This window comes from Motacilla alba, chromosome 20, assembly GCF_015832195.1.
Source record: "Motacilla alba alba isolate MOTALB_02 chromosome 20, Motacilla_alba_V1.0_pri, whole genome shotgun sequence".
Taxonomy (NCBI): Eukaryota; Metazoa; Chordata; class Aves; order Passeriformes; family Motacillidae; genus Motacilla; species Motacilla alba.
The window spans coordinates 7,435,039-7,456,634 of NC_052035.1; the positions used below are offsets into that span (position 1 = coordinate 7,435,039).

General features: G+C 61.9%; 5 protein-coding genes and 1 pseudogene across 7 annotated transcripts; 3 read left to right on the forward strand and 3 right to left on the reverse strand.

The window, feature by feature from the left end:
* Positions 1–165: 165 nt before the first annotated feature.
* Positions 166–4,373, reverse strand: CTSA (cathepsin A). Its single transcript, XM_038158805.1, has 15 exons — positions 4,276–4,373; positions 3,921–4,081; positions 3,739–3,850; positions 3,570–3,620; positions 3,210–3,296; positions 2,974–3,129; positions 2,580–2,671; positions 2,197–2,281; positions 1,993–2,084; positions 1,757–1,835; positions 1,470–1,618; positions 1,323–1,398; positions 1,125–1,214; positions 902–1,003; positions 166–761 (listed from the first exon to the last, which is right to left on the reverse strand). The coding sequence occupies exons 2-15, from the start codon at positions 4,079–4,081 to the stop codon at positions 678–680; spliced, it is 1,416 nt and encodes a 471-aa protein (XP_038014733.1). The 5' UTR covers positions 4,276–4,373; the 3' UTR covers positions 166–677.
* An 85-nt stretch (positions 4,374–4,458) lies between these two features.
* Positions 4,459–7,310, forward strand: NEURL2 (neuralized E3 ubiquitin protein ligase 2). Its single transcript, XM_038158811.1, has 2 exons — positions 4,459–5,588; positions 6,960–7,310. The coding sequence occupies exons 1-2, from the start codon at positions 4,913–4,915 to the stop codon at positions 7,073–7,075; spliced, it is 792 nt and encodes a 263-aa protein (XP_038014739.1). The 5' UTR covers positions 4,459–4,912; the 3' UTR covers positions 7,076–7,310.
* A 111-nt stretch (positions 7,311–7,421) lies between these two features.
* Positions 7,422–12,634, reverse strand: LOC119710394 (annotated as a pseudogene).
* A 518-nt stretch (positions 12,635–13,152) lies between these two features.
* ACOT8 (acyl-CoA thioesterase 8) lies at positions 13,153–15,537 on the forward strand. The gene is made up of 6 exons (XM_038158810.1): positions 13,153–13,453; positions 13,536–13,672; positions 13,897–14,122; positions 14,373–14,530; positions 14,867–15,058; positions 15,157–15,537. The coding sequence occupies exons 1-6, from the start codon at positions 13,236–13,238 to the stop codon at positions 15,273–15,275; spliced, it is 1,050 nt and encodes a 349-aa protein (XP_038014738.1). The 5' UTR covers positions 13,153–13,235; the 3' UTR covers positions 15,276–15,537.
* Positions 15,538–15,887: 350 nt separating this feature from the next.
* Positions 15,888–18,569, reverse strand: SNX21 (sorting nexin family member 21). Of its 3 annotated transcripts, XM_038158806.1 has the most exons (4): positions 17,570–18,569; positions 17,285–17,439; positions 17,140–17,150; positions 15,888–16,981 (listed from the first exon to the last, which is right to left on the reverse strand). In XM_038158806.1, the coding sequence occupies exons 1-4, from the start codon at positions 17,845–17,847 to the stop codon at positions 16,310–16,312; spliced, it is 1,116 nt and encodes a 371-aa protein (XP_038014734.1). In that variant the 5' UTR covers positions 17,848–18,569; the 3' UTR covers positions 15,888–16,309. The 3 variants fall into 3 exon arrangements, with proteins under 3 accessions (XP_038014734.1, XP_038014736.1, XP_038014735.1); XM_038158808.1 differs by lacking the exon at positions 17,140–17,150 and having other exon boundaries at positions 17,292–17,439; XM_038158807.1 differs by lacking the exon at positions 17,140–17,150 and having other exon boundaries at positions 17,574–18,562.
* A 1,118-nt stretch (positions 18,570–19,687) lies between these two features.
* TNNC2 (troponin C2, fast skeletal type) lies at positions 19,688–21,570 on the forward strand. Its single transcript, XM_038159321.1, has 6 exons — positions 19,688–19,796; positions 20,546–20,597; positions 20,689–20,832; positions 20,919–21,033; positions 21,110–21,246; positions 21,325–21,570. Exons 1-6 carry the CDS (start codon positions 19,794–19,796, stop codon positions 21,354–21,356), a joined length of 483 nt encoding a protein of 160 aa, XP_038015249.1. The 5' UTR covers positions 19,688–19,793; the 3' UTR covers positions 21,357–21,570.
* The last annotated feature ends 26 nt before the right edge of the window (positions 21,571–21,596 follow it).

Consider the following 21,596-nt stretch of genomic DNA (forward strand, 5'->3'; position numbering starts at 1 on the left):
CTTAGGTGGGTCATGTGTTTCCAGGATGCAGGGACCCCTGCAGAAAGGGCACAGCTCACAGAGCGCAGGGCTCCCTGGCAAAGGGCATTGGCACTCACTGTGCTCCTCAGAGAGCAGAGGAAAGCGAAGCAGGGGCTGGCACAAAGGTGCGAGGAGGAGCAGAACCACCTTGGTCAGAGTTTATTGCGAGTTCCTGTAGTACTGCGTGCCTTGGCAGTGGGATTGCTGTGCTTGTGGTGGTAAGTCTCCTTCAGTAGGAGCAGAGGTGGTGGGAGCCAAGGTAGAGACAAGGTAAAGGCTCCAGGAGCAGGAGGACCCAGCCGCCCCCTGCTGCTGCTCCTCATAGCCTGCCCAGGCTGTGTGCGCGTGGGGCTGAGGGGAAGTGCTGGGGAGTGCTCCCTGCCTGGGAGGGAAGCTGCCACCACAGACAGGGAGGAGGCAAGACAGGAAGCCACAAGGGAGGAGGTGGCTGCAGCAGGTGCACAATGCCTCTCCCACAAGGATAGAGTCCCCCAGCCCATGCCCCTCATCCTGTCCAGCTGCGGGGGAAGGCTGCAGGCATGACAGGTCCGTGGTGTAGCCGAGCAGCAGCGAGGACGGGCTGTGCAAGGTGCCGGTGGTGAGGGCAGGTGGGGTGGTGGGAGCAGCTGCAGCGCCGGGCGCTACCTCTGCAGCTCTTAGTAAGGCTGGTTCTTAATGAAGCGGCAGAACATGGTGAAGGCAGCAAGCGGCCGGTCTGTGGGCACCATGTGGCCAGCTCCCTGTAGGAAAGGGACAGTGGTTGGCAGTGTGGCTGGGGTGCTGCCACAGCCCAGCCGATATCACCCAACCCTGACTGCAGCCTCGGTATCCAGCACACCCACCACAGCCCCATTCCTGGCCCCAGAGCCCTCAGCCCTACCTTGACAGTGAGGAAAGCGATGTTGGTGAATTCCTTCACGAAGCCACCGATCTGGTTCTCACCGTTTTCAGTGTAGAGCCAGGGCCGGCGAGCCACCTGCACCTGGGAGCAGCAGCAGTGCCTTCAGCACCTGCGGCTGGCCCTGCCCATGCTCCTGCCACAGCCAGCTACAGTACATAGCCTGGAGCCAGTGACTGGCCTGGCCTGGGCCCTGCCCATTTACCTTCTGGCACAGGGAATCCACAAACCACTCATCCCCGAGAAAGTTGCAAGCCATGTCAACGTCCCCATTGTACACCAGGATCCGGTATTTCTGTGTAGCAGAGAGAGAGTGAGCTGTTGGCAGGGCAGCAGCCCCAGCCAGGTAGGAGGCTGAGGTGGCAGAGACACTCCCAGGGTCTGTGGGCTCCCCTGCACACACCGTGGCTCCAAGCAGCTTGAGGTACACCTCATTCATCTGCATGTACAGGCGCTTGTAGCTGCGGTTCACGTCGAAGCTGTGGAGGAAGCATTGGCAGCATGTCTGCTCCTTCTCAGAGTAGTCCCTCCCTGCCCACAGCTTGCTCACCTGCACACCTGCCACTCTGGGGCCTCAGGGGAGATGTGCAGAGCCTTCCGCACCTCAGGGGAGTTCAGATACATGCTAGGGGCCGTGGAGTTGGTGCAGGGCGGGTCCATCCGGACCTTCTTTCGGGCTACTGGCATCCGGAACAGGTTCTGGGAGATTCAGGAGGGTCACTGTCACAGCAGCACCTGCCCCATGGAGCAGCTGCTTTCTGCCCCTCCTGCCCACAAAAGCACAACTGGCTGAACAGAGGTTGCTCACAGCCCAGCAGCATGGGCATGTCGGCTCACCTGCCGCCAGGAGAACCTCAGTGGCATCCGGATGAAGGAGTTGCCCAGGTCATGTGTGATGAGATAATCACCCTCATATCTGCAGCCAGAGAGAGAATGAGGACAGACTGAAAACCCTGGAGAACAAGGGCTAAGGGCTCTCCTGGGGGGAGTCCTCAGCAGCATCCATCTGTCCCAGAGGAGCCCCCTGCCCAGTGAACCATGTCCCTCTGTGCCAGTGCAAGCAAAGCTCTCACCTCATGCTCCCAGGGACACCTCCATCACATGGGGCATAGAGGTTGTAGATATTGAGGCCAGACTCCTCTACGATCTGAATCATCTCCCCCATCTGCAAGGAATCAGAAGAAGGGTTTGGGGCTCAGCAGGACCCTTGCGGACCTGTGGGCCCAAGCCAGGCACGTTCTGCTGAGCACACATATAGGTGCTCTGGCTCCCCTCACCTTGAGTGTGCAATTCAGGTTGGCGTTGTCATGGAAGTTGCACTTCCCCTGGGAGCAGCAGAAGGCCTGCAGGTCTTTCCACAGCCTGCGGGCAGAGAGCAGGACCACTTGGACCAGGTGGCAACACTGACAGGCCAGCTGCCCTGCAGCTCTCTGCCCAGTGGCCACAAAGCACACAGCTTGGCCCGTGCCCTCTTTACCCTGCAAACAAACCCACCCGTGGGAGCTGCCCTGGGACAAGGAGCCACAGCCCAGACGCTGGCCCAGGACAGGCTAGGTGCTGCCCTTGTCTCAACACCACCGACCCAGACAGCCCCAGCCTCAGCTGTGCAGCCATCCTGCTTGCACAGGGATGGCACGTCCAGCATTCCCTCTGCTCTTACTCGGTCCCCAGCAGCCCGTGGTAATAGGCAAAGTAAACCAGGGAGTTGTCATTGATCTCATAAGATGAGAGGCCGTTTCCCACAGCGATTCCCTGCGAGGCAAGAAGAAAACAACCCTGTTGTGTTCCAGCTCCCCGCGGGGCAGTCACAGCACAGCAGCCGCAGGCAGGAAGCAGATGTGGAACTGTTTACTCTGCGGAGGGAACAGGGAGGGTTGGGGGTGCCTGAGGACACTCCCCCGGCAGCAGGGACAGACACGTCCACCAGAGCTGCTGCCAGAACCCCAGGAAGAGATGAAAGGCTGCAGGGCCAGGCGTGTCCTGCATCCTAACTGGTCCCACCCCGGCTGTGCCAAGCCCTCTGCTCCCCGGCTGGGCAGAGCCAAGCTGCCCACCTTCAGGTTGAGGCTGGGGTCCTGCATCACCCACTCTGCCAGTGTGGGAATGTAGACCCCTCCATAGCTCTCCCCTGTGAGGAAGAGATCGTTCTTGGAGTACTCGGGGAAGAGCCGGAGGAAGTCCTTGAGTGCCAGGTAGTTGTTGTGAGCAACCTGCAGGGAGAAGGTGGCACGGTCAGGTGGTGAGGCTGCACCCCATGGCCAAGAGCGAGCAGGGCTCTCCAGTCACTCGCCTCTGTGTCATTTGTGGCATACTTCTTGTCATCAGAGTATGAGAAGCCAACACCAGCGGGAGACTCCACGTAGAGGATGTTGGCAATCTGCAAGGACAGCAGAGGAGCCAGCGATCAGGGGAGATCCTCTGGCTCAGTGGGGCCAAGGACTGCTAGCCCCGCCCATGGCAGCACCCACAGGAGCGTGGCCCGCCCCAGGGCTGCACTGGGATGGCCACATTCCTGTGCCGCTCAACAGCACACTCGAGAGGAGGGTGTGTTGGGTGGGAGGGGAGCAGCGGTCGGCTCCATGGAGAGAGCAGGAGGAACTGGCTCACGGCCACCCCATCTCAAAGCCACAAAGAAAAGCAGTGCCTGTACCTTGTTCCAGGCGTACTCGTTGTACTTCAGTGTGACCCCATCGGGCTGGATCTAAGGAAGAAGGTGGTGACTGATGGGCAAAGCAGGACAGGACACAGCGGGATGGCTCGTGCCACGCAGCCGGTCATCCCCTGAGTCCTTGAGCCACGGGAGAGCAGTGACTACTAACCAGGAAGGGGCCATGCTCCTTGAGGAAGCCTTCCATGGAGCTGCAGCCAGGGCCCCCGTTCAGCCACAGCACCAGGGGGCTGTTCTGGGGATCGCTCTGGGCCTCCACGAACCTGTGGACGTGTAGCTGTGAGTGCCCGGTGCCAGCCCATGCCCCCCGTCGCCAGGCGCAGTCCCACGTACCAGTAGTGCAGGTACTTGCCCGGCCCGGCGCAGAGGTAGCCCGAGAAGTGGCGGAAGGACGGCTGCTTTGACAGCCCGGGCAGGTAGGTCACCTCATGGTCCGGGGGGGCGGCCCGGCCCAACCCCAGCAGCAGCAGCGACGACAGCAACACCGGCCCCATCTGCGGTGGGCGGAAGGGACGGTCAGGGTGCTCTCGGCCAGGAACGGCCGCGGCAGCGCCCCGCGAGCGCCCCGGCCCGGCTGTCCCGGCCCGGCCCCCCACTCGGGGCTGATCCCCGGCCCAGCCAGCTCCCCTGGCGCCGGTCCCGGTCCCTCCACCCCGTTCCCCCGGTCCCGTCCCCCCGTCCCGCTGACCGCGGCCGCTCCCGGCGCGGCGCTCGCAGGCGGCGGTCACGGCGGGCACATGACACGCGCCCATATGACCTGCGGCGCTCACGTGAGCGGGGCGGGGCCCCACGGCGGCCAATCAGCGCCCCGGGGGCGGCCGGCCCCGCCCCGGCCCCGCCCCGGCCGCGCACGTGGGACCGGGACCGGGACCGGGACGGTGGCGGGGGGGGGGCACCGATGGAGTCCCCGTACACAAACGGGGCGCCGGTGGGCACTGCCGGGCACCTCCGGTTACAGCTGGGGGCCACCCGGCACCGCCGGGTAAAGCCGGACATCACCAGGCTCTGCCAGTCGTCACCGTGGGATGACCACTGGCCGCTGCTGGCTATCGCTGGTACCACTGGGCACCACCAGGCACTGCCAGCTGCTGCTGGACAGCATGGACACAGCCAGGCACCCGGCCCAGGTGGCAGCGCTGGACAGTCCAGGGTGGAATGCCTGTGGGTCTGGTTTGGGCCCGGTTGTGCCCAGCAGCCACAGGGCCCCCACAACCGCCCCCATGGCACTAGGACCCCCCTTGAGCCCTCCGGTTGTCCCTCCCAGCCGGGCTGTCAGCACCTCGCAGCAGCTGTGACAGGGACAGTTAAAAATAGCTCCGGCAGCAATGGCTGCCCGGTGCCGGCTTGCTGCACGCTTCCACCACATCCACGGCGCCAACATCCGCCTGGATGCCTCACACACACAAGCCACACGGGTGGAGAGCTTCGCCAACGGGCTGTGCTTCAGCCAGGAGCCTCTGGCACCCGGGCAGATCTTCCTGGTGGAGATTGAGGAGAAGGAGCTGGGCTGGTGCGGGCACTTGCGCGTGGGACTGACAGCCCACGATCCCCAGAGCCTGGAGGTAGTGCCTGAGTACTCGCTGCCGGACCTGGTCAACCTGGGGGACACCTGGGTGTTTGCCATCACCCGGAACCACAACCGTGTGGTGGTGGAGGGGGAGGAGGCGCAGGCCCGGGGGCGGCCCTGGGAGCCTTTCCTGCTGATCGAGCGGGTGCGGATTCCCCGTGACACGCTGGTGGGACGCAGCCGGCCCGGCCGCTACAGCCACATCCTGGATGACCTGTACAAGATGAACGTGCTGCCCGCCACCGCCCGGCGCAGCCGTATCGGAGTGCTGTACGCCCCGCAGCCCGACGGCACCGCCGACATGCACATCGTCATCAACGGCGAGGACATGGGGCCCAGCGCCAGGGGCCTGCCCGCCACCCGCCCGCTCTACGCCGTCATTGACGTCTTTGCCTCCACCAAGAGTGTCCGGGTGATCCCGGTGGATTATGGCTGTAGGTACCTGTGCCCTCCCTGTGGCACGTGCTGTCTGGGCCAGCAGTGGGGGAGCTCTGGTGGGGTCATGCCGTAGTTGCCAACAGAGGGAAGGTTGGCGTGTGCCACTGGGCAGAGGGACACGGCGGGTTAGAGGGCACAGGAAAGCCTCTGGTCCTTGTGGAGCACAGGCGAGATCCACAGTACCGCTGCTGGGCAGTGTCTGATGAAAACTCTGCCATGGGTGCTGTGCTGGGGCCAGGGGAGAGACCCCCCAGCAGCAGCAGCAGTCGGGCAGAGCCCCCTGGCCACCCTTCCCAAGCAGAGTGATAGGGTTGGGTGTTTGGGGCTGTCCCACAGCTGTGAGGCCTTGCTGTGCCTAGCCTTGCCCACAGCACGTGGCAGCCAGAGCCAACTAAGATCCTGCCCTGGCATCAAAACATCCACCTACACCCACCACGGCTCAGCACACCGCGCCCACGCGCCCGCCGCCTGCTCCAGACACGATGTTCCCTGGGCAGACACCCTGTGATGCCATCGGAGCCTGGGCATTAGCCCATGTCCCTTGGCTTGCTGGGAGGGACCAGGCTAATAAGTGCTAATTAGCACCACGCTGGAAAAATGAGGAGATGGCACAGGTGAGACAGAGCCAGAAGAAGAGCTAGAGCCAGAGTACTGCCTGCTCCCAGCACTGGGAGCCATTGCTTCACATGCTGGTGTCAAGAGCAGCTGCTTCTGTCCCGAGGCTGGAAGCTGGTATTCTCCCTGGTGTAACAGCTGAGGAGAGTAGTGGCTGCAGCAGACAGTACCCATGCTACTGAGCCACCCATGGCTCTGGGAAGTTGTAGCCCATGAGCAGGAACCAGGCAGATCCTGTGCAGGTGCCCAAGGGGACGGTTCTCATGGTGGTCTGCCCCAAAGGTACGGCAGGCACTGTCTCTGCAGGCAGTGCAGCCCCAGCCTGCAGACACTCACCCAGCAGCTTGGTGCTGGGGCCAGTGCAGGCAGACCAAAGGAGTGGGATGGAAAAGAAGCACAGCATGGGTATGTGAGACCCTGGGGAGTTGCTTGACAGCCACCAGAGAAAGAAATGCAAACCAGCCGCAGTCACACACAGCTTGGACACATAACTGTCTCTCAGCCTTCCTCCTAATAACGGGAAGAGCTTTGCTGCCTGGGGCCCTTGAGCTTTCAGCTCTGCAGGAGCAGCCTGGCACCAGCCCCCGCACAGCCAGTTCGAGCCCAGGGCAGGACGATGCCACAGAACAAACTCACCCACTACTGCCTTTAACCACAGTGCCTCCGAGAAGCTCCGCCAGCTCCTCCACCCCGCTGTGCCCAGCCTCACTGCCGACTTGCCCAGCTCAGGTACACTCTCTGTTCTCTTGCAGTTCCTTCCCTGCAGACGCTGTGCCGGCTGGTTATCCAGAAACACATTGTGCACCGCCTGGCCATCGATGGCCTGGACTTGCCTCCGCTACTCAAGAGCTTCTGCCAACATGAGTGAGGTATCGAGGGGGCTGCTGGGCCGCCCCCCACATCAACAGCCCCCCAGCGATGGCTGCCCGGCAGGCTCTGTGCCCCTCCCTGCCCACTCACCCCAGCATGTGCTGCTGAAGGGCTGTCATGAAAGCAGAGCAAAGTGGGGTTGGGAGTTTCCCCAGCTGATGGTGTGGCATGCCCAGAGCATGGGCAGGGGGATTATTGTGGGTCAGAGAGAGCAATAAAGTGCTTCCAGACAAGACTCAGTCAAAGGAGGCTTGGGGGGCTGTGACGCCCCTGTGCTTCAGCAACCCCTTGTGGGAGCAGTTCCTCCACCCGTGAGGAAGGGGGCACAGGCCACAGCCCTGTGGGGTTCAGGACATGTCCCTGGCCCTGGAATTATGCTGGGACTGTCAGGGTGGATCAGAGCGGGTGGAGCGCGCGAGGGCACAGCAGAGCACAGCACTCAGTGGAGGTAAATTACAGCCGGACACTCATCCCGGGCAGTTTCACTCTTGGGAAAGATGTTTACCCAGAGAACGATGAGTTATTTCCTGTGTGTTCAGCTTGGAGTGGGACGAGTCAGATGCTGGAGCACCCAGACAGCAGTGCTGGCAGCAGCCCTTGCTTGGGCACGTGTCTGTGGCCACAGAGCCAGTCACAGTGACCTGGTGCAGGGCACAGCCATCCTGACTTGGAGCTCCATGCCCTCGGCTCTGTGCCCTCAGCCAGACCCTTCAACCCCTGGCAGGTAGGCACTGCAGGATGCCGGCTGCCATCCCCATGGCAGGCTGGAGGGGAGGCAGGGTGGCAGCTGTGCAGAGGAACAGGCTGGAGGGGAGAGGTCTCCTAAAATCAGAGAGCCAGAAGGATAGCAAAGGGGCTGGCAAAGCCTTCCAGGCCTCTTCCACAGCACAACCAAAGGGGAAACAAGCAGCTCTGAGCTTACAAAAAGGTGTTTTAAAGAAACACGATGCTATATTTAGTCGGAGACTCGATAGTATCAGATCATGTTACAAAACTCTGCTCAAAGGAAATCCCCAGCCCACAACCACAGCCAACTCCATCAACACCAAGGTGTTAATGAAGGAATTGCTAAATTCCATGAGAAAACACAGACAGTGATGAAACCACAGCAATGGAGCGAGGTCTCTGACATTCCCTGCTATGTCCCAACAGCAGGCTGGGAGCTGCTGGGGCTGGAGCTCATCTGGCTGCGATGGGGCTGGGAACTCACCCGCTCCAGAGCAGCGCCCACAGACGAGGGAGTTTACTCTCCAGGCTGTTTTCCCTCCCCCACCCTTGCACGAAGCCTTTGCTCCCCACCTCCCTGTTATCTGCCCGGCAGTGACCCCTGCACACGAGGGCGGGTTCCTCTTTCTTGAGGAATTGAGAGCAGCTGCTGCGACCAGACAAACAACACCCCTGCTCTGTAATGGGCTGCAGCACAGCGGGACTGCAGGGATTCAGGAGCTGCCACCTCCTGCCACCTGAGGCAACACGGGCAGACAGGACGACCGAGGAGCACTGCCCAAAGCCCTGCCTGATTCCCCGTGCTCTGTTCCCTGGGCAGGGAGGGGTGGCTGTGGCTGGCACAGGGACAGGCTCAGCTCCCAGACAACACGAGGGTGATTTATTGGCTCAGTTGCACAACACCTCACAGCTGGATGCTGCAAGGACCTGTGGGTGCTGGCCACAGATGAAATAGTTTTGTCACGTGTTACTGTACCTAGATCCCTACAAATCTAATGGCCCTTATGGGATTAATTTGAGAAACCACAAAGAACTGGCTGATGTCATCACAAAGACTCTCGATGATTTTTGAGCGGTTTTGGAAATCTGGAGAGGCTCCCACATGACTGGAAGCTGGGGAATGATGTCCCAGTTTCAAAGGGCAGGAAGGAGAACCCTGGGAACTACAGGCCTGTCAGTCTCACTTCAGTGCCCAGTAAAATCATGGAAAAAATCATTCTGGCAGGTACTGAAAAACACCTGTAGGAGAACACAGTAACTGGTTACAGCCAGCATGGCTTCATGAGGGGAAAGTCCTGCTTGTTGAACATGATTTCCTTCTACAACAGGGTAACCAGCCTAACTGACCAAGGAAAGCCAGTAGCTGTAATGTTTTTGGGCTTCAGTGAAGCTTTTGATACTGTCTGTCTCAGTATTCTTTTGGACAAAGTGTCCAGCTTGCAGCTGAATAATCCTGTTACACAATGACAATGGGTGAGCAACTGGCTCACAGGTTGGGCACACACAGGGAATGGGGTGACATCAGGCTGGTGTCCAGCCACTAGAGGGGTTCCATAGGGCTTCACCCTTGGCCCAGTTCTCTTCGACATCTTCATTAATTACTTGGACTCAGGACTTGAAGGAATATGAAGTAATATACTAATGCTTACTGCTAACAACACTAAATTGGGAGAAGCTGTCAACTCTTTTGAGGGCAGAGAGGCCCTGCTGAGAGACCTCGACAAACTGGAGAGATGGGTAATCACCAAAAAGTAAGAAGTTTAACAAGAGCAAGTGACAGATTCTGTACCTTGTACAGGGCAATGCTGGTTGGATATACAGACAGGGGAACAAGAGGCTGGATACCAGCACTGTGGGAAGGGACCTGGGGGTCCCGGTCGATGGCAAGTTGAACATGATCAGCAGTGCCCTGGCAGCCAGGAGGGCCAACCCTGTCCTGGGCATCAGACACGGCACTGCCAGCAAGGGAGGGGATTGTTCTGCCCTGCTCTGCACTGGTGCAGCCTCACCTCAAGTCCTGGGGGCAGTTTTGGCACAGCAATATAAAAAAAGACATCGAACTATTAAAGAACATTATTCAAAAGAGGCACGAGGATGGTGATGGGACTGGAAGCGAAGCTTTTGAGAAAGAGTTAAGGTAACTTGGTCTGTTCAGCCTGGAGAAGAGGAAACTGAGTGAAGACCTCATTGTGGTCTTCAGCATCCTCATGAGAGGAAGCAGAGGGGCAGGCACTGATCTCTTCACTGTCATGACCAGTGACAGAACTCGAGGAAATGGTATAAAGCTGAGTCAGGAGAGATTGAGGCAGGATATCAGAAAAAGGTTTTTCACCTAAAGGGTGGCTGAGCACTGGAACAGGCTCCCATGGGCAGTGGTCATGGCATCAAGCCTGTCTGAGTTCAGGAAGTGTCTGGACAACGCTCTCAGGCACATGGTGGGATTTTTGTGGTGTCCTGCACAGGACTGGGAGTTGGACACGATCCCAATGGGTCCCTTCCAACTCAGCAGATTCTAGGATACCAGCACCTCCCACATTGCACCACCCAGAGCTGGCTCCTGGCCACAGCTGTTAGCCAGGTCAGTGACTGTTACCCTTCCTGCAGGATCAGGAGCTCCCAATCCAGTTCCTCTGCTGCCCCGTGCAAGAAGTGACGCTCACGCAGCAGATCAAGGACCCAAACTGCCCCTTCCACGCCAAGGAAATGACAGGCTGAGGGGAATGAAGGTGCAAAACAGGACACAGTGGAAGCACCCAGCTCAGCTCCCACTCAGTGCTGGAGCTTCACCTCAATGCAGGGCCTGATCCAGCTGTCAGCCAGCTCCCACAGAGTCCTGTGCTCCAAGTCCTCACTGCTGTGGCTGATCTCTGCTGTGAGGAAGGACACCACCAGGGATTTATCCAAAGACTTGTTCCAGGAGTTCTTTAGGACCTCGAAGAGGCCATCAGCACTGTCTCACCCAGCCTGATGGGCATCACATCCCCTCTCCCATGGTCTGCTGAGCATTTCCCTCTGCGAGAGCTTCCTGTTTGGATTCAGCACAGCCAAGGTGTGCCAGCAGGCCAGCTAGAAGGCCAGGTAGAAGTGGCAAGTGTAGCTACTTGAGCCTTTCTGGAAGATACCCACAGGGTGGGCATCCTCCTGGATCTGTACACTGAGCCTGTCCTACCTGGTGCAAATCAGCTTCCCGGACTTCCAAAGCACTGCCTTAGGCACCCTGGCAGCAGCCTCTCACTTGGGCACAGCCTGGCAGCAGCCTCCGTGACAATGCCACTCAAAAACTGCCTGATGCTGTCTTCAGTCCTTTGGGTAATCTAATCTTCACTGTCATCCTCTGAGGTTTCTGTGGCCTCCAGTTTTGCCACAGGATACAGGATCTAACAGGGACTGAGATTGCTGGCTCACTCTGGAGAAGAGCATGAGGTGTTTCAGGCTGGCACTGAAGGGCCTCAGGGAGCTGGTGGACTCTGGAGGACAACCACACGACTCTCAACAGCCACGAGAGAGGCTGACATGGGCTGCTGCTTCTGCTGAGCTGCTGCCACAGTGGGGAAGCCTGGCCAGAGCTCTGGGATGTGTTACCATGGCAAGAGAGTGTTACCACACCAGAGAGGCAAGAGGCAAGTCTGAAATAGGCAGACTTTGGGGAGCTGCCTGAGCAGCACAGTGATCAGGATGGGGAGCAGAGAGTGACACAGCATCAGGAGGGATCTTAGAAACACACTCTTTCTAGTGCCAGGCCAAGGTGGTGATGCAGCTCTCCAGAGAGAGCTTAGCACTGAAAATTTGACTTAACCCTTGGATAACAATCTCCAACTCCATGAAGAAGCCTGTGCTCTCCCCCCAGCTGCCCTCTGTGCGTGGCCCAGATCCCATCCTCGAGCAGCCAGTGAAGGTGGAGCCGAGGCAGCAAGTCCGGCGCGATGAGGTCTCTCAGGACGGTGAGCAGCTCCTGCCGGCGGCTCGGTGCCTGCCCCCACGGCTTTCCTGGCGGCGGCCACGGCCAGCCACTCGGGCGGTGCTCCAGGCACAGCCGCCGCTCGCAGAGGGGAGCACGGGGAGCTGCCCGCGGGCAGGCGGGGGCCAGCGCGGCTTGGGCTGTCGGTGCGGGCCCGCTCCGCGCTGCCGCTGGGGACACCGGTACCGGCGCCGCCTCCCCCGCCACTGGCGGCGCGGGGCGGCCTCGCACGGCGCTGGGCTCCGCCCGCCGCCGCGGCACCGGAGCGCTCGGGCGCCGCCCGCAGCGGCCGCCGTGCATCGCACCGGGCCCCGGGAGCGCCCCTCGCTGGGGCCGCTGCCCCGGCTCCTGCCTGGCTGCCGCCCCCTCCCCAGCTGTGCAGCAGCTGGAGGCTCAGCCACTGGGCTCTCTCTGCCGTCTCCAGCAACAAGCGCACCGCTGTCCGGCCTCACTCCCTGCTCTCCGCAAGGAAGGCCCAGAGGACTTGTCCTCCCTTGCCCGGTGCCCGGTGTAGAAGACTCTCAGCAACTGCTTGAAGAAGCACTTCATCACATTGGTGTGGAATGATAGCCATGTTTGCGTCTTTATCCCTAAACCACACGGCTCTGCAGCTCTGGAGGCGCAGGCTAGAACATGACAAGAAAAGCATCAGGGAAGGAGGTTAAATTGTGTTTCAAGAAGGCAAGTTATATTTTAAAAGGGCAAAGGGAGCAGTTGCATAACTCGTGAGTGACCTTGTAGCCTTTGTGCACACAAGCAGATCTACCAGCTCAGATGGAAAGGAAACAGTGTCACTACAAGTGCTTGGAGAAGTGAAGGCGGCATGGAATGAAGCGATCCCTGAGGGAAACCTGATATCACCTTTCCACTGCAGTGAGGTAAGGACAGCTGGAGAATGCTGCAGATGCCGCTGCTTGGAGTCTTGAGCCGGAAAAGGCAGGAGCTATCCAGCGAACACATCAAGTGTGTGGCACAGCTGGCGGTGCCCCGGTACCGGGGCATCCCTCTACCGGGATCAGCCCGGTTATCAAAGCCAGGTACGGGACAGGGCCTGTGCCCGGGGCAGCGCTGGGCTGGGCCCAAGCGGCGGCTCCACAGGGCCTGGCGGTGCTACACCGGGGGACCCCGGGCGCACGGCCCTGCCACAGGGGCTGCTGACCTGACGTCCTGGCGGACAGCGGTGCCGTGCTGCCGGTTGTGGCTGCGCACCGGGCCGCAGCTCCGCAGCCCGCAGAGGCAGCCCTCGCAGGCGAGGAAGCGGGCGCATGGCGAGCGGCGGGCGCGGGGGAACGCCCGGACCCTCTCCGCTCAGCCGCCAAGCCCACCCGCCATCCCCGTTAAACCGGCCGGGCACCGCCCGCACCCTGATCTTGACCAATCAGCGCCGTCTTCTCCCGATTGACAGGAGACGAACCAACCAACCCAGAGCACCCTGGCAAGACAAGGGTGACTGACGGCTCTATCGTCCAATCATATGGCGGTCTTCGCCCCGCGGATGGGCGGTGCTTCCTGGTGCGCCGTGCTGGTCGGGTCGCGGCGCCGGTCCCGGTTCGCGGGGGTGATGGGGGCCCCGGGAGACGCCGGCGGGGCTGGAGCGGGACCGGGATCCCATCCGCCGCCGTCCGGGGACCTGCGCAGCGTGCTGATCACCAGCGTGCTGAACCTGGAGCGGCTGGAGGTCGACCTCTTCAGGTGCCGGTGGACGCCGGGGCAGCGGGACCGGGCCGCCTCCTCCTCCGCCGCCACCCTCACCGCGGCCGCCTTCTCCCCGCAGGGGCCAGCACCACTGGGTGCCCGCCACGCAGCACCTCTTCGGCGGGCAGATCGTGGGGCAGGCGCTGGTGGCGGCGGCCCATGCCGTGAGCCGCGACGAGCAGGTGCACTCGCTGCACTGCTACTTCGTGCGGACAGGTGCGCCCGAGGAACCGGGAACCGGGACGGGGCGCAGGGGTTCGGGAGGGGCCCGGAAGGGCTTGGGACGCTGGGGCAGTTCGCAGGAGTGAGGAGGCGCCGTCGTCCCGGTGCCAGCAGGCAGGGAGGGTGTGAACGGCGCTGCCGGGCCCGGCCCTGCGGGCGGTTTCGCCGGTGCGCGGTGCGCCGTGGCCCGGCGGCAGAGCGTCCCTTTCCCGTCCCAGGGGACCCCAAGGTGCCGGTGCTGTACGAGGTGGAGCGGACCCGTACAGGGAAGAGTTTCTCTGTTCGCTCTGTAAAGGCCATCCAGCATGGAAAGCCGATCTTCACCTGCCAGGCCTCCTTCCAGCTCTCGCAGGGGAGCCCAGTGCAGCACCAGTTCACCATGCCGACCGTGCCACCCCCCGAGGAGCTGCTGACACAGGAGGAGCTCATCCAGAAGTTCCTGCAGTGAGTGGGGTGGAAGGGACACGCCAGGGATGCACCTTGCTGCCTGGGGCATAGGGAGGTGAGGGAGAGTATGGTCTGAGGAGTTCTCAGATATGCCTTGGAGGGGAAGAGAGGAGCAGGACGCAACAGGAGCTGTGCCCCTCTTGTCTTTCAGTGTGGCCCTGGGTCCCTGGGCTGGAGCTGCTGCCAGCAGGATGTGTTCCAACCTGCCTGTCTGGTGTTAACCCTGCTTCTCTGTGCTGGGCTGCAGGAATCCTAATGTGGCTGAGGGATACAGGAAACGTCTCACCAAGATCCAAGCTCAAGATGTGCCAATTGACATTAAACCCGTGAACCCACCAGATATATTCAGCTCAGAGCCACAGGAGCCGAAGCAGCTCTTCTGGGTGCGAGCACGAGGCTACATAGGTGGGTCCTGCTGGCTCCAGGTGCCTCCCAAGCCAAGGGCTTAAGCAGCAGCTCACACCATGGAGCAGTGTTGCAGCAGAGGGGGCTGGGAGGGCTGTGATTAGGGGGCTGCCTGTGCCCCAGGCTGAGCACTTCAAGGCTGTAGTACAGGTGTGGGTGCAGAGGTGATGCCGTGAGCCGTGCTGGGGCATGGCATGGCATGGCAAAGGGAATGAGTCTGGAAGAATCCCAGCTGTGCTTGGCAGCTGGCTCCAGGGGAGCGGAGCTCCTGGGGCTCTGCACCCCAGACGTGTCCCACGGGCCCCCGCAGGATGGGCAGCGCTGGTTGCTCTGCAGGGGAGACTGACATGAAGGTGCACTGCTGCGTGGCTGCCTACATCTCTGACTACGCCTTCCTGGGCACGGCGCTGCTCCCGCACCGGCAGTACCGCGTCAAGTTCATGGTGTCCCTTGACCACTCCATGTGGTTCCATGCGCCCTTCAGAGCTGACCACTGGATGCTGTACGAGTGTGAGAGCCCCTGGGCTGGTAAGTCCTTAGTGGGTTTTTGGGAGACCTTCATGGCCAAGGGCAGCCCTGCCTGTCCTGGGGGCAGTGGGCTGCAGTCTGACAGTCTCTCTCTGCAGGTGGGTGCCGGGGCTTGGTGCAGGGACGGCTGTGGCGCAGGGATGGGGTCCTGGCTGTCACCTGCGCACAGGAAGGTGTCATCAGGGTGGAACAGACACCAACCCAGAGCAAGCTCTAGCTGAGGAGACCCTATAGACTGGGGCTCAGGCATGCCAAGGGAGGGACCCTGAGATCAAGACAGGACCTGGACAGGCACAGGAAGGAGACCAGGTGGGACCAAGGACTGCAGGAGGTCCCAGTGCCAGAGGTGTCTGTGACAGACTGTGACCAACAGAGCATCGCTGCTGCAACCAGCTGCTAGCTGCACAGCATGTAAGCACACGCTGCCATCAGCTATCCTTCACGCACCTTAAAATAAAGCTGTTGTGTGAAGAGCTGGACTCTGTCCCTGGAGTTTGTCCCCTTGGACCCGTGACTGGGCTTGCACAAGGGCGGGCAGTGCCAGGAGCACAGTGGATCAGCGCTGTCCCCATGCCAGCCTGGGTCACAGGAGAGGAAGGTGCTACTTTGGCACAGGTTGTTTCCTCTTCTCACTTCTGCACTGCTTGTACTGCCCTGACTCCTCAGTTGCTACTTCTGCTTGTCCTTGGGCTCCTCCCCAGGACTGGGCTTGGGCCCAGCTGGGAGCTGGGAGAAGGGGATGAGGCAGCTCCCACCTCTATGTGGAGGCTTGAGGCCTCCCACTGATGATGCCCTGGGGTAGTACGGCTAAACAGACACAGCAGGCGCCTTGCTCTTCTTCCTGCCAAGACTTTATTAAATAAAGTCCTTTCTATTGTGTAAGTTTTATGGGAAGTTCCCGGCAAGAGCCCTGGACCCTGCCAGAAGCTTTCCCGTTCCCTTGCAAGGTGCCAGTATGTCCCAGCTAAAGTCTCAGCCACTCCAGGATCCCCTGCAGAGGGGGAGCAGCTTCTGGCAGCACCAGTGTGGGTGGTGGACTCCCATGAGTCCCCAGCCCCACAAAACAGTCTAACCACAGAGAAAGTGCATTCAGGAGGCAGCTCCAGGCGTGGACTGTGCTGCCCGTGGGACTGCAGTGCTGCTCCCCTGCCCCATTGCCACCCATGGCATTTCCCTCGCTGTTCCCAGCTGCCACAGGCGTGTGAGCTCCCCCACAGCCCTTGCCCTCCCGCCCACGTGAGCACAGGTGGCTCATTCCAGAGGTTCTTTGATCAGGCATTCCTTCAGGGATGGCTGCTGCTGCAGGGGCAGCCCAGCGTCCCGCAGGTCCTGCAGCCGGGCCTCCGATCTCCGCTTGTCCTTGCCCACCTTCCAGGCCAGGTGGACGTGGGCCTGCAGGAAGGGTCCCAGCAGTGGGTGGCTGCCCTGGGCCTCCAGCAGCTGCAGCGCCTGCTCGCAGCAGCCATGGGCCTCACTGAGCTGGTCCAGCTCCTGGTGGCAGACGGCCAGCCCAGCCAGTGTCAGCAGGAAGCGGCCGGAGCTGCAGACCCCCAGGCGGTCCTGCAGCCGGTAGGCGTTGGCCCAGGTGGCCAGGGCCTCGCGGTACATGCCGGTGCAGGTCAGGCGCTGCGCGGCCTGCAGGTCCGGCAGGAAGAAGAACTCGAGGAACTCAGGAGAGCGGCGGATCTCATCGATGGAATGCAGATGGGACAGGAACTGTTCGAAGGCTCGGCTCCGCTTGGCAATGGTCTCAGCAGTGAAGTTCCGGCGCAGTCTCTTCCTGGGGAAGGCAACGCTGGCCATGTCGCAGCTGAAGCGGCAGCGCAGGCGACGGTTCAGCTGCTCAAAGTCCGAGTAGCGCCGGGCGATGGTGGCAGGGGCCTTGTCAAACTGGCCAGAGCGGATCAGGTAGATGGTGTAGAGCTGCGGGGGAGGCAGATGTCAGGCAGTGCCGCGGGCATGTTGCTCCTGGCACAAGCACAGCGGGGTGTGTGCGGCCTCAAAGGGGCTGGGGGAGTTTGTCCAAGCAGAAGGGAGTGGATCTGGCTGCTGCAGCCGCAGCACCCATCAGCAATAGTTACCTGAGGCTCATCTGAGCCGCCGGCACCATCCGAGCAGCACGGGGAAAGAGAAAAAAATAAGCGCCAGCCCCGTGGGATCCCTGCCCCGGGGAGAGCGGGACTCGTACCCAACCCGTGCCCGCCCAGCCGCGCCGGGCTCACTCACCACGTACTTGGAAGAGCGCTCGCTGACCACGCTGGCGCTGGTGACCTCGAAGAGCAGCCGCTGCGGTGCCAGGCTGCCCCGCGACCTCCGCCACAGCTCCTGCAGCTGCCGGGTCAGCAGGCTGCCGCCGGGACGCTCCGCCGCGGAGACCCACTCTGTGCCGGGAGAGGGGTGTCAGTGCCCTCCGTGGGGACAGGGCTCTGACATCTGTCGGGCTGCCGGACGCCACCATCGCACGAGTGTCCCTGGAGTCACCCCAGTCCCCCCAGCTCACCGCCCCAGCACCTGCCTCCGTCCTCCGTGCCCGCTGCCGCCCCCGGCGCCTGCGGCGGCTCCTCCAGCTCCTCGCTAGCTCCGTCCCCCTCCTCCTCCTCCTCGTCGTCGTCCTCGTGGCTGGTGAAGCTCAGGGTGCCGCTGAGGCGCGTCGACAGCCCCTCGGTGTCGTCCTCCAGCTCCGAGCTCTCCGGGCAGTCCTCGGCCTCGCCGCCGCCGCCCGCCGGCTCCTCCCGGCCGGCCTCGCCCGCCAGCGCGTGCCGCAGCCGGTGCAGGATGCGGGCGGCCATCGCTGCCGGGGGGTCCGGCCCGGCACCGCCACACGGCGGGGCCGGGGGCTGCCCACCGCGGCACGGCCCCCCGCGGGGACAGCCCGGCCCCGAGGCACCCTCCCGGTGCTGCCCCCGCCCCGGTCCGTTCGCGCTGCCCCGGGCCGGGCCGGGCCGAGCCGGGTGGTGCCGAGCGATGGCCGCTCCGCCACGGCTCGTCCCGGGATCCTCCCTGCGCGGCTCCGCCTCCGCCGGGAACCCGGATCGGGGCGGTGGAGCCGGCACCGCCCGGCACGGCCGGGATCGGGATCAGCGCTTGCGGCACCGTCCGGCACCATCGGGATCGGCTCTCCCGGCACTGCCCGAGATCGGGATCGGTCCGTGCAGCACCGCCCGGGACTCTCGGAGCAGGGTCAGGGCTCAGCCTGGCTCTGCCCGCAGCCCCTGCCTAGGAACGACCCCGCCCTTCCCGGTCTCGGCTCCTCTGTCCGCTGTCCGGGATGTCGTGGTCGGGCCGAGCCCCGGATATCTGCCCTGGGACCACAGGAGCCACACACTCCGGTGCTCGGCGCTGTGGTGTCCCAGGGTCTTGATACCCAAATACCCTGGCACCGCTGTGCCCTGACAGCCAGATTCCCCAACACCCCTGTATCCTGCTAGCCCAGACTCAGGCTCCTGATGCCACTAGGATGTCCTCTGGGCCACCTTGGCACCCTGCCACCCTAGCCTCAGTCGGCCTCACCACGCGCCCCATGGCCAGACTGCACCTCCGGCACTCGCCCAGCCTTTTTTAGCGCCTGCCCGCTCACTCCTCACTGCTTCCTTGGGAATGTCTATAAATATCGAGGAACCAGCCCAGCTGCTGCCATCGCTCTGTCCATAGTTCGCTCACAGTGCCCTGTTCCAGTACCCTGCACCCCACCCGGGCTCAGATGGGACCCCTGAGCTTCCCTGGGCAGGGTGGGATGCACTAGGGGCTGGACTTGTTCCCAGTTCTCACCTGGTGAGTGGGGAAAAACCAGCAAAATCAGGAGCCAGAAAAGCCCTGTCTTTATGGGACAGAGATCTGTCACCCTGACACCACTGCAGCCCTGAGGCTCCGAGCACCACAGGGCATGGGCCACTTGGCCAGTGTGTCCCCAGAGCCACCGGCCCCAGCCGGTGCTGGCAGCAGTGGCTGGCACGGGCTTGTGAGTGTGAGGACTGAGCCTTCGAGGAGGCACCGGGCATAATTCCCACTCCTCAGAAGCACGAAAAGATGGAGCCATTTCCGGAAACAGGTGCCAACAGCACTGGGGACCCCAAACCATAGGGTTCGTGCTCCAAATCTCTCCAGGGACTTCATGCCCCAGGCCCCACAGGGGACCCCTTCCTGATGTGGGGTGGGGGGCTGCAGCACTGCTCTGCCTAGGCCCCCTGGAGCAGAAAATGGGGGTGCAGGGGGGGGACACTGTGTTGGGGAAAACCAGCTTGGTATTGGAAGCTTGGGCCAGGAAGGGCTGCATTTTCAGGGGCCAGTGGGTGATAGTCCATGCTCCTTGCGCAGGGGAGACTCTGTCCCCCTTACCCGGGTGATGCCGACGGCTCCAGGGCTATTTTTAACCCCCTCATTGCTGAGTTGCCTTGGATGGGGGTGTTGGGGGTGGGCAGAGCTGCGCTCCTGCCACAGCTTTGGTCTCCCTCCTGAAGGGCTTGAATTTCCATCCCAGCCTCATCCCCATGTTAATCCCAGCCCTTGGCCAATAAAGCTTTGGCTAAATTAGGTAAAGGCACCAGTTGCCAGTGAGAGGGGCTGGGTGCTGCCAGAGTGCTGATAGGCTGAGGGGGCCAGGGGGCAGTAGCTGGAGGCACATCCCACAGAGGAGACACTACAAATTGGGGTGCCAGGGGCACCACGAAGCTTCTGGGAGTTCCTGCTGCAGGAGCCGGTGATTCTCTGGGGGTGGGAAGCTCCATAAATTCCCAAGATGGTAAGTGTTCCTGTGTGCTGTGTGGCATGTGCTGTGTGCCAGGACAAGACCTGACAGGGCAGGAGGCACCAGGGGAGCCTGGGCTGTGGAGTTGCCTCTGCAGAGGGCAGCAGGGATACGGTCCCCAGGGCTGGGCTGAGCATGGCGGTGAGGGCACAGAGGCGTTGGGGTGACGCAGGGTCCCCGCAGGACGGGTCTGAGGATGACTGTGTGGCTGCTGAGGGGGTGCCTGGGGACACCATCTCAGCCCCGTTCGGAGCTCAGGGCTGCACAGAGGCAGGGGTAGCAGGGGTGGCTGAAAGCCGAGTGCTGGGTCATGCGACACAGCGTTGCTGCTGGCTCCATGGGCGGCCTGCGCCTCCAGGAGAAACTCGATCGGGGTTGACAGGTGCCACGGCTGTAGCCCCAACGATCCCTACAAGGGGAGCTGAGGAGTTCCCAAAAATAGCACTGCATGCCCAGGATGCCAAGGCTGTACGCAGGGACTGTGACCCCAGTACAATGGAGCCCCCCAGATAGCGGGGGACTCAGGCAGGCAGGTCCCTGCAGCCCTCCATGTTCATGGATGGCCTGGAAGGCATCACAACTGTAGGGATTGCTGGTGTCTGGTTTATGACAGTCTGGTTTATGACAGCACAGGATTGTCCTGCAGCAGGGCAGAGGCTCTTCCCACAGCCAAGCATTGTTGGGCCACGCTGTATGAGGGGTCTCTGGCCTGACATGGGTGACCCCTCTCCCTTGCCTTGCAGACGGACCAGCAGGCAGAAGCCCGTGCCTTCCTCAGCGAGGAGATGATTGCGGGTGAGTGTGGGGACAGCAGGGACAGGGGCCAGCCATGGTGCAGGGCCTGGCTCTGTCCCACTGCTCAGAGACCTGACCTGTCTCTCCACAGAGTTCAAAGCCGCTTTTGACATGTTTGATGCTGATGGCGGTGGAGACATCAGCACCAAGGAGCTGGGGACGGTGATGAGAATGCTGGGCCAGAACCCCACCAAAGAGGAGTTGGATGCCATCATTGAGGAGGTGGACGAGGACGGTGAGCAGCCCTTGGGGGCTGGTGGCAGGGGTGGGCACCGCAGCCTGGGCAGGCAGCCTGACCCACGCTTGGCTCCCTCCCCACAGGCAGCGGCACCATCGACTTTGAGGAGTTCCTGGTCATGATGGTGCGCCAGATGAAAGAGGATGCCAAAGGCAAGTCTGAGGAGGAGTTGGCCAACTGCTTCCGCATCTTCGACCGGTGAGTGTGGGGGCAAAGTGGCCCATCCTGTCTGTGGGGGCAAGCAAGGTGCCATCCCTCCCTCACCCTCCTGCAGGAATGCGGATGGGTTCATCGACATCGAGGAGCTGGGTGAGATCCTGAGAGCCACCGGGGAGCCTGTCACTGATGAGGACATAGAGGACATGATGAAGGACTCAGACAAGAACAATGACGGCCGCATCGACTTTGATGGTGAGCAATGGCCCCAGCCAAGCACCCATGTTGTGCACCCGGGCAGGGCCATGGGCTGAGGCTGCTGCTCTCTTGCAGAGTTCCTGAAGATGATGGAGGGTGTGCAGTAAGGGACCAGACATTCCTCAGGCCAGCTGCTGCACCCAGCCCTGCTCCCCTGCTGTCCAGGGAGCAGCAGCTCCACAGCATCTGGCCCTCAGCACTGGCTGGGACCTCGCTCCGTGCCAGGGTCCTGGTCTCCTCTCACCACCGGCGGCTGAGCTTTTCCTCCCATCTGTCACCTGTGGCTTTGATTCGAGCCTCAATTAAAGAGGAAAGGCTTGAGCTGCTGGTGCAGGATTTCACTGGGG

Coding starts and splice junctions, on each gene's coding strand:
- CTSA (XM_038158805.1), bottom strand. CDS start 4,081: ATGGGGCCGGTGTTGCTGTCGTCGCTGCTGCTGCTGGGGTTGGGCCGG. Junction 2,282..2,579: donor CACGGGCTGCTGGGGACCGA/GTAAGAGCAGAG, acceptor CTCTGCCCGCAG/GCTGTGGAAAGACCTGCAGG. Junction 762..901: donor TCGCTTTCCTCACTGTCAAG/GTAGGGCTGAGG, acceptor CCTTTCCTACAG/GGAGCTGGCCACATGGTGCC.
- NEURL2 (XM_038158811.1), top strand. CDS start 4,913: ATGGCTGCCCGGTGCCGGCTTGCTGCACGCTTCCACCACATCCACGGC. Junction 5,589..6,959: donor GATCCCGGTGGATTATGGCT/GTAGGTACCTGT, acceptor GTTCTCTTGCAG/TTCCTTCCCTGCAGACGCTG.
- ACOT8 (XM_038158810.1), top strand. CDS start 13,236: ATGGCGGTCTTCGCCCCGCGGATGGGCGGTGCTTCCTGGTGCGCCGTG. Junction 13,673..13,896: donor CTGCTACTTCGTGCGGACAG/GTGCGCCCGAGG, acceptor TTCCCGTCCCAG/GGGACCCCAAGGTGCCGGTG. Junction 14,531..14,866: donor GCGAGCACGAGGCTACATAG/GTGGGTCCTGCT, acceptor GTTGCTCTGCAG/GGGAGACTGACATGAAGGTG.
- SNX21 (XM_038158806.1), bottom strand. CDS start 17,847: ATGGCCGCCCGCATCCTGCACCGGCTGCGGCACGCGCTGGCGGGCGAG. Junction 17,440..17,569: donor GGCACGGAGGACGGAGGCAG/GTGCTGGGGCGG, acceptor CTCCCGGCACAG/AGTGGGTCTCCGCGGCGGAG.
- TNNC2 (XM_038159321.1), top strand. Junction 20,833..20,918: donor TGAGGAGGTGGACGAGGACG/GTGAGCAGCCCT, acceptor CCCTCCCCACAG/GCAGCGGCACCATCGACTTT. Junction 21,247..21,324: donor CGGCCGCATCGACTTTGATG/GTGAGCAATGGC, acceptor GCTCTCTTGCAG/AGTTCCTGAAGATGATGGAG.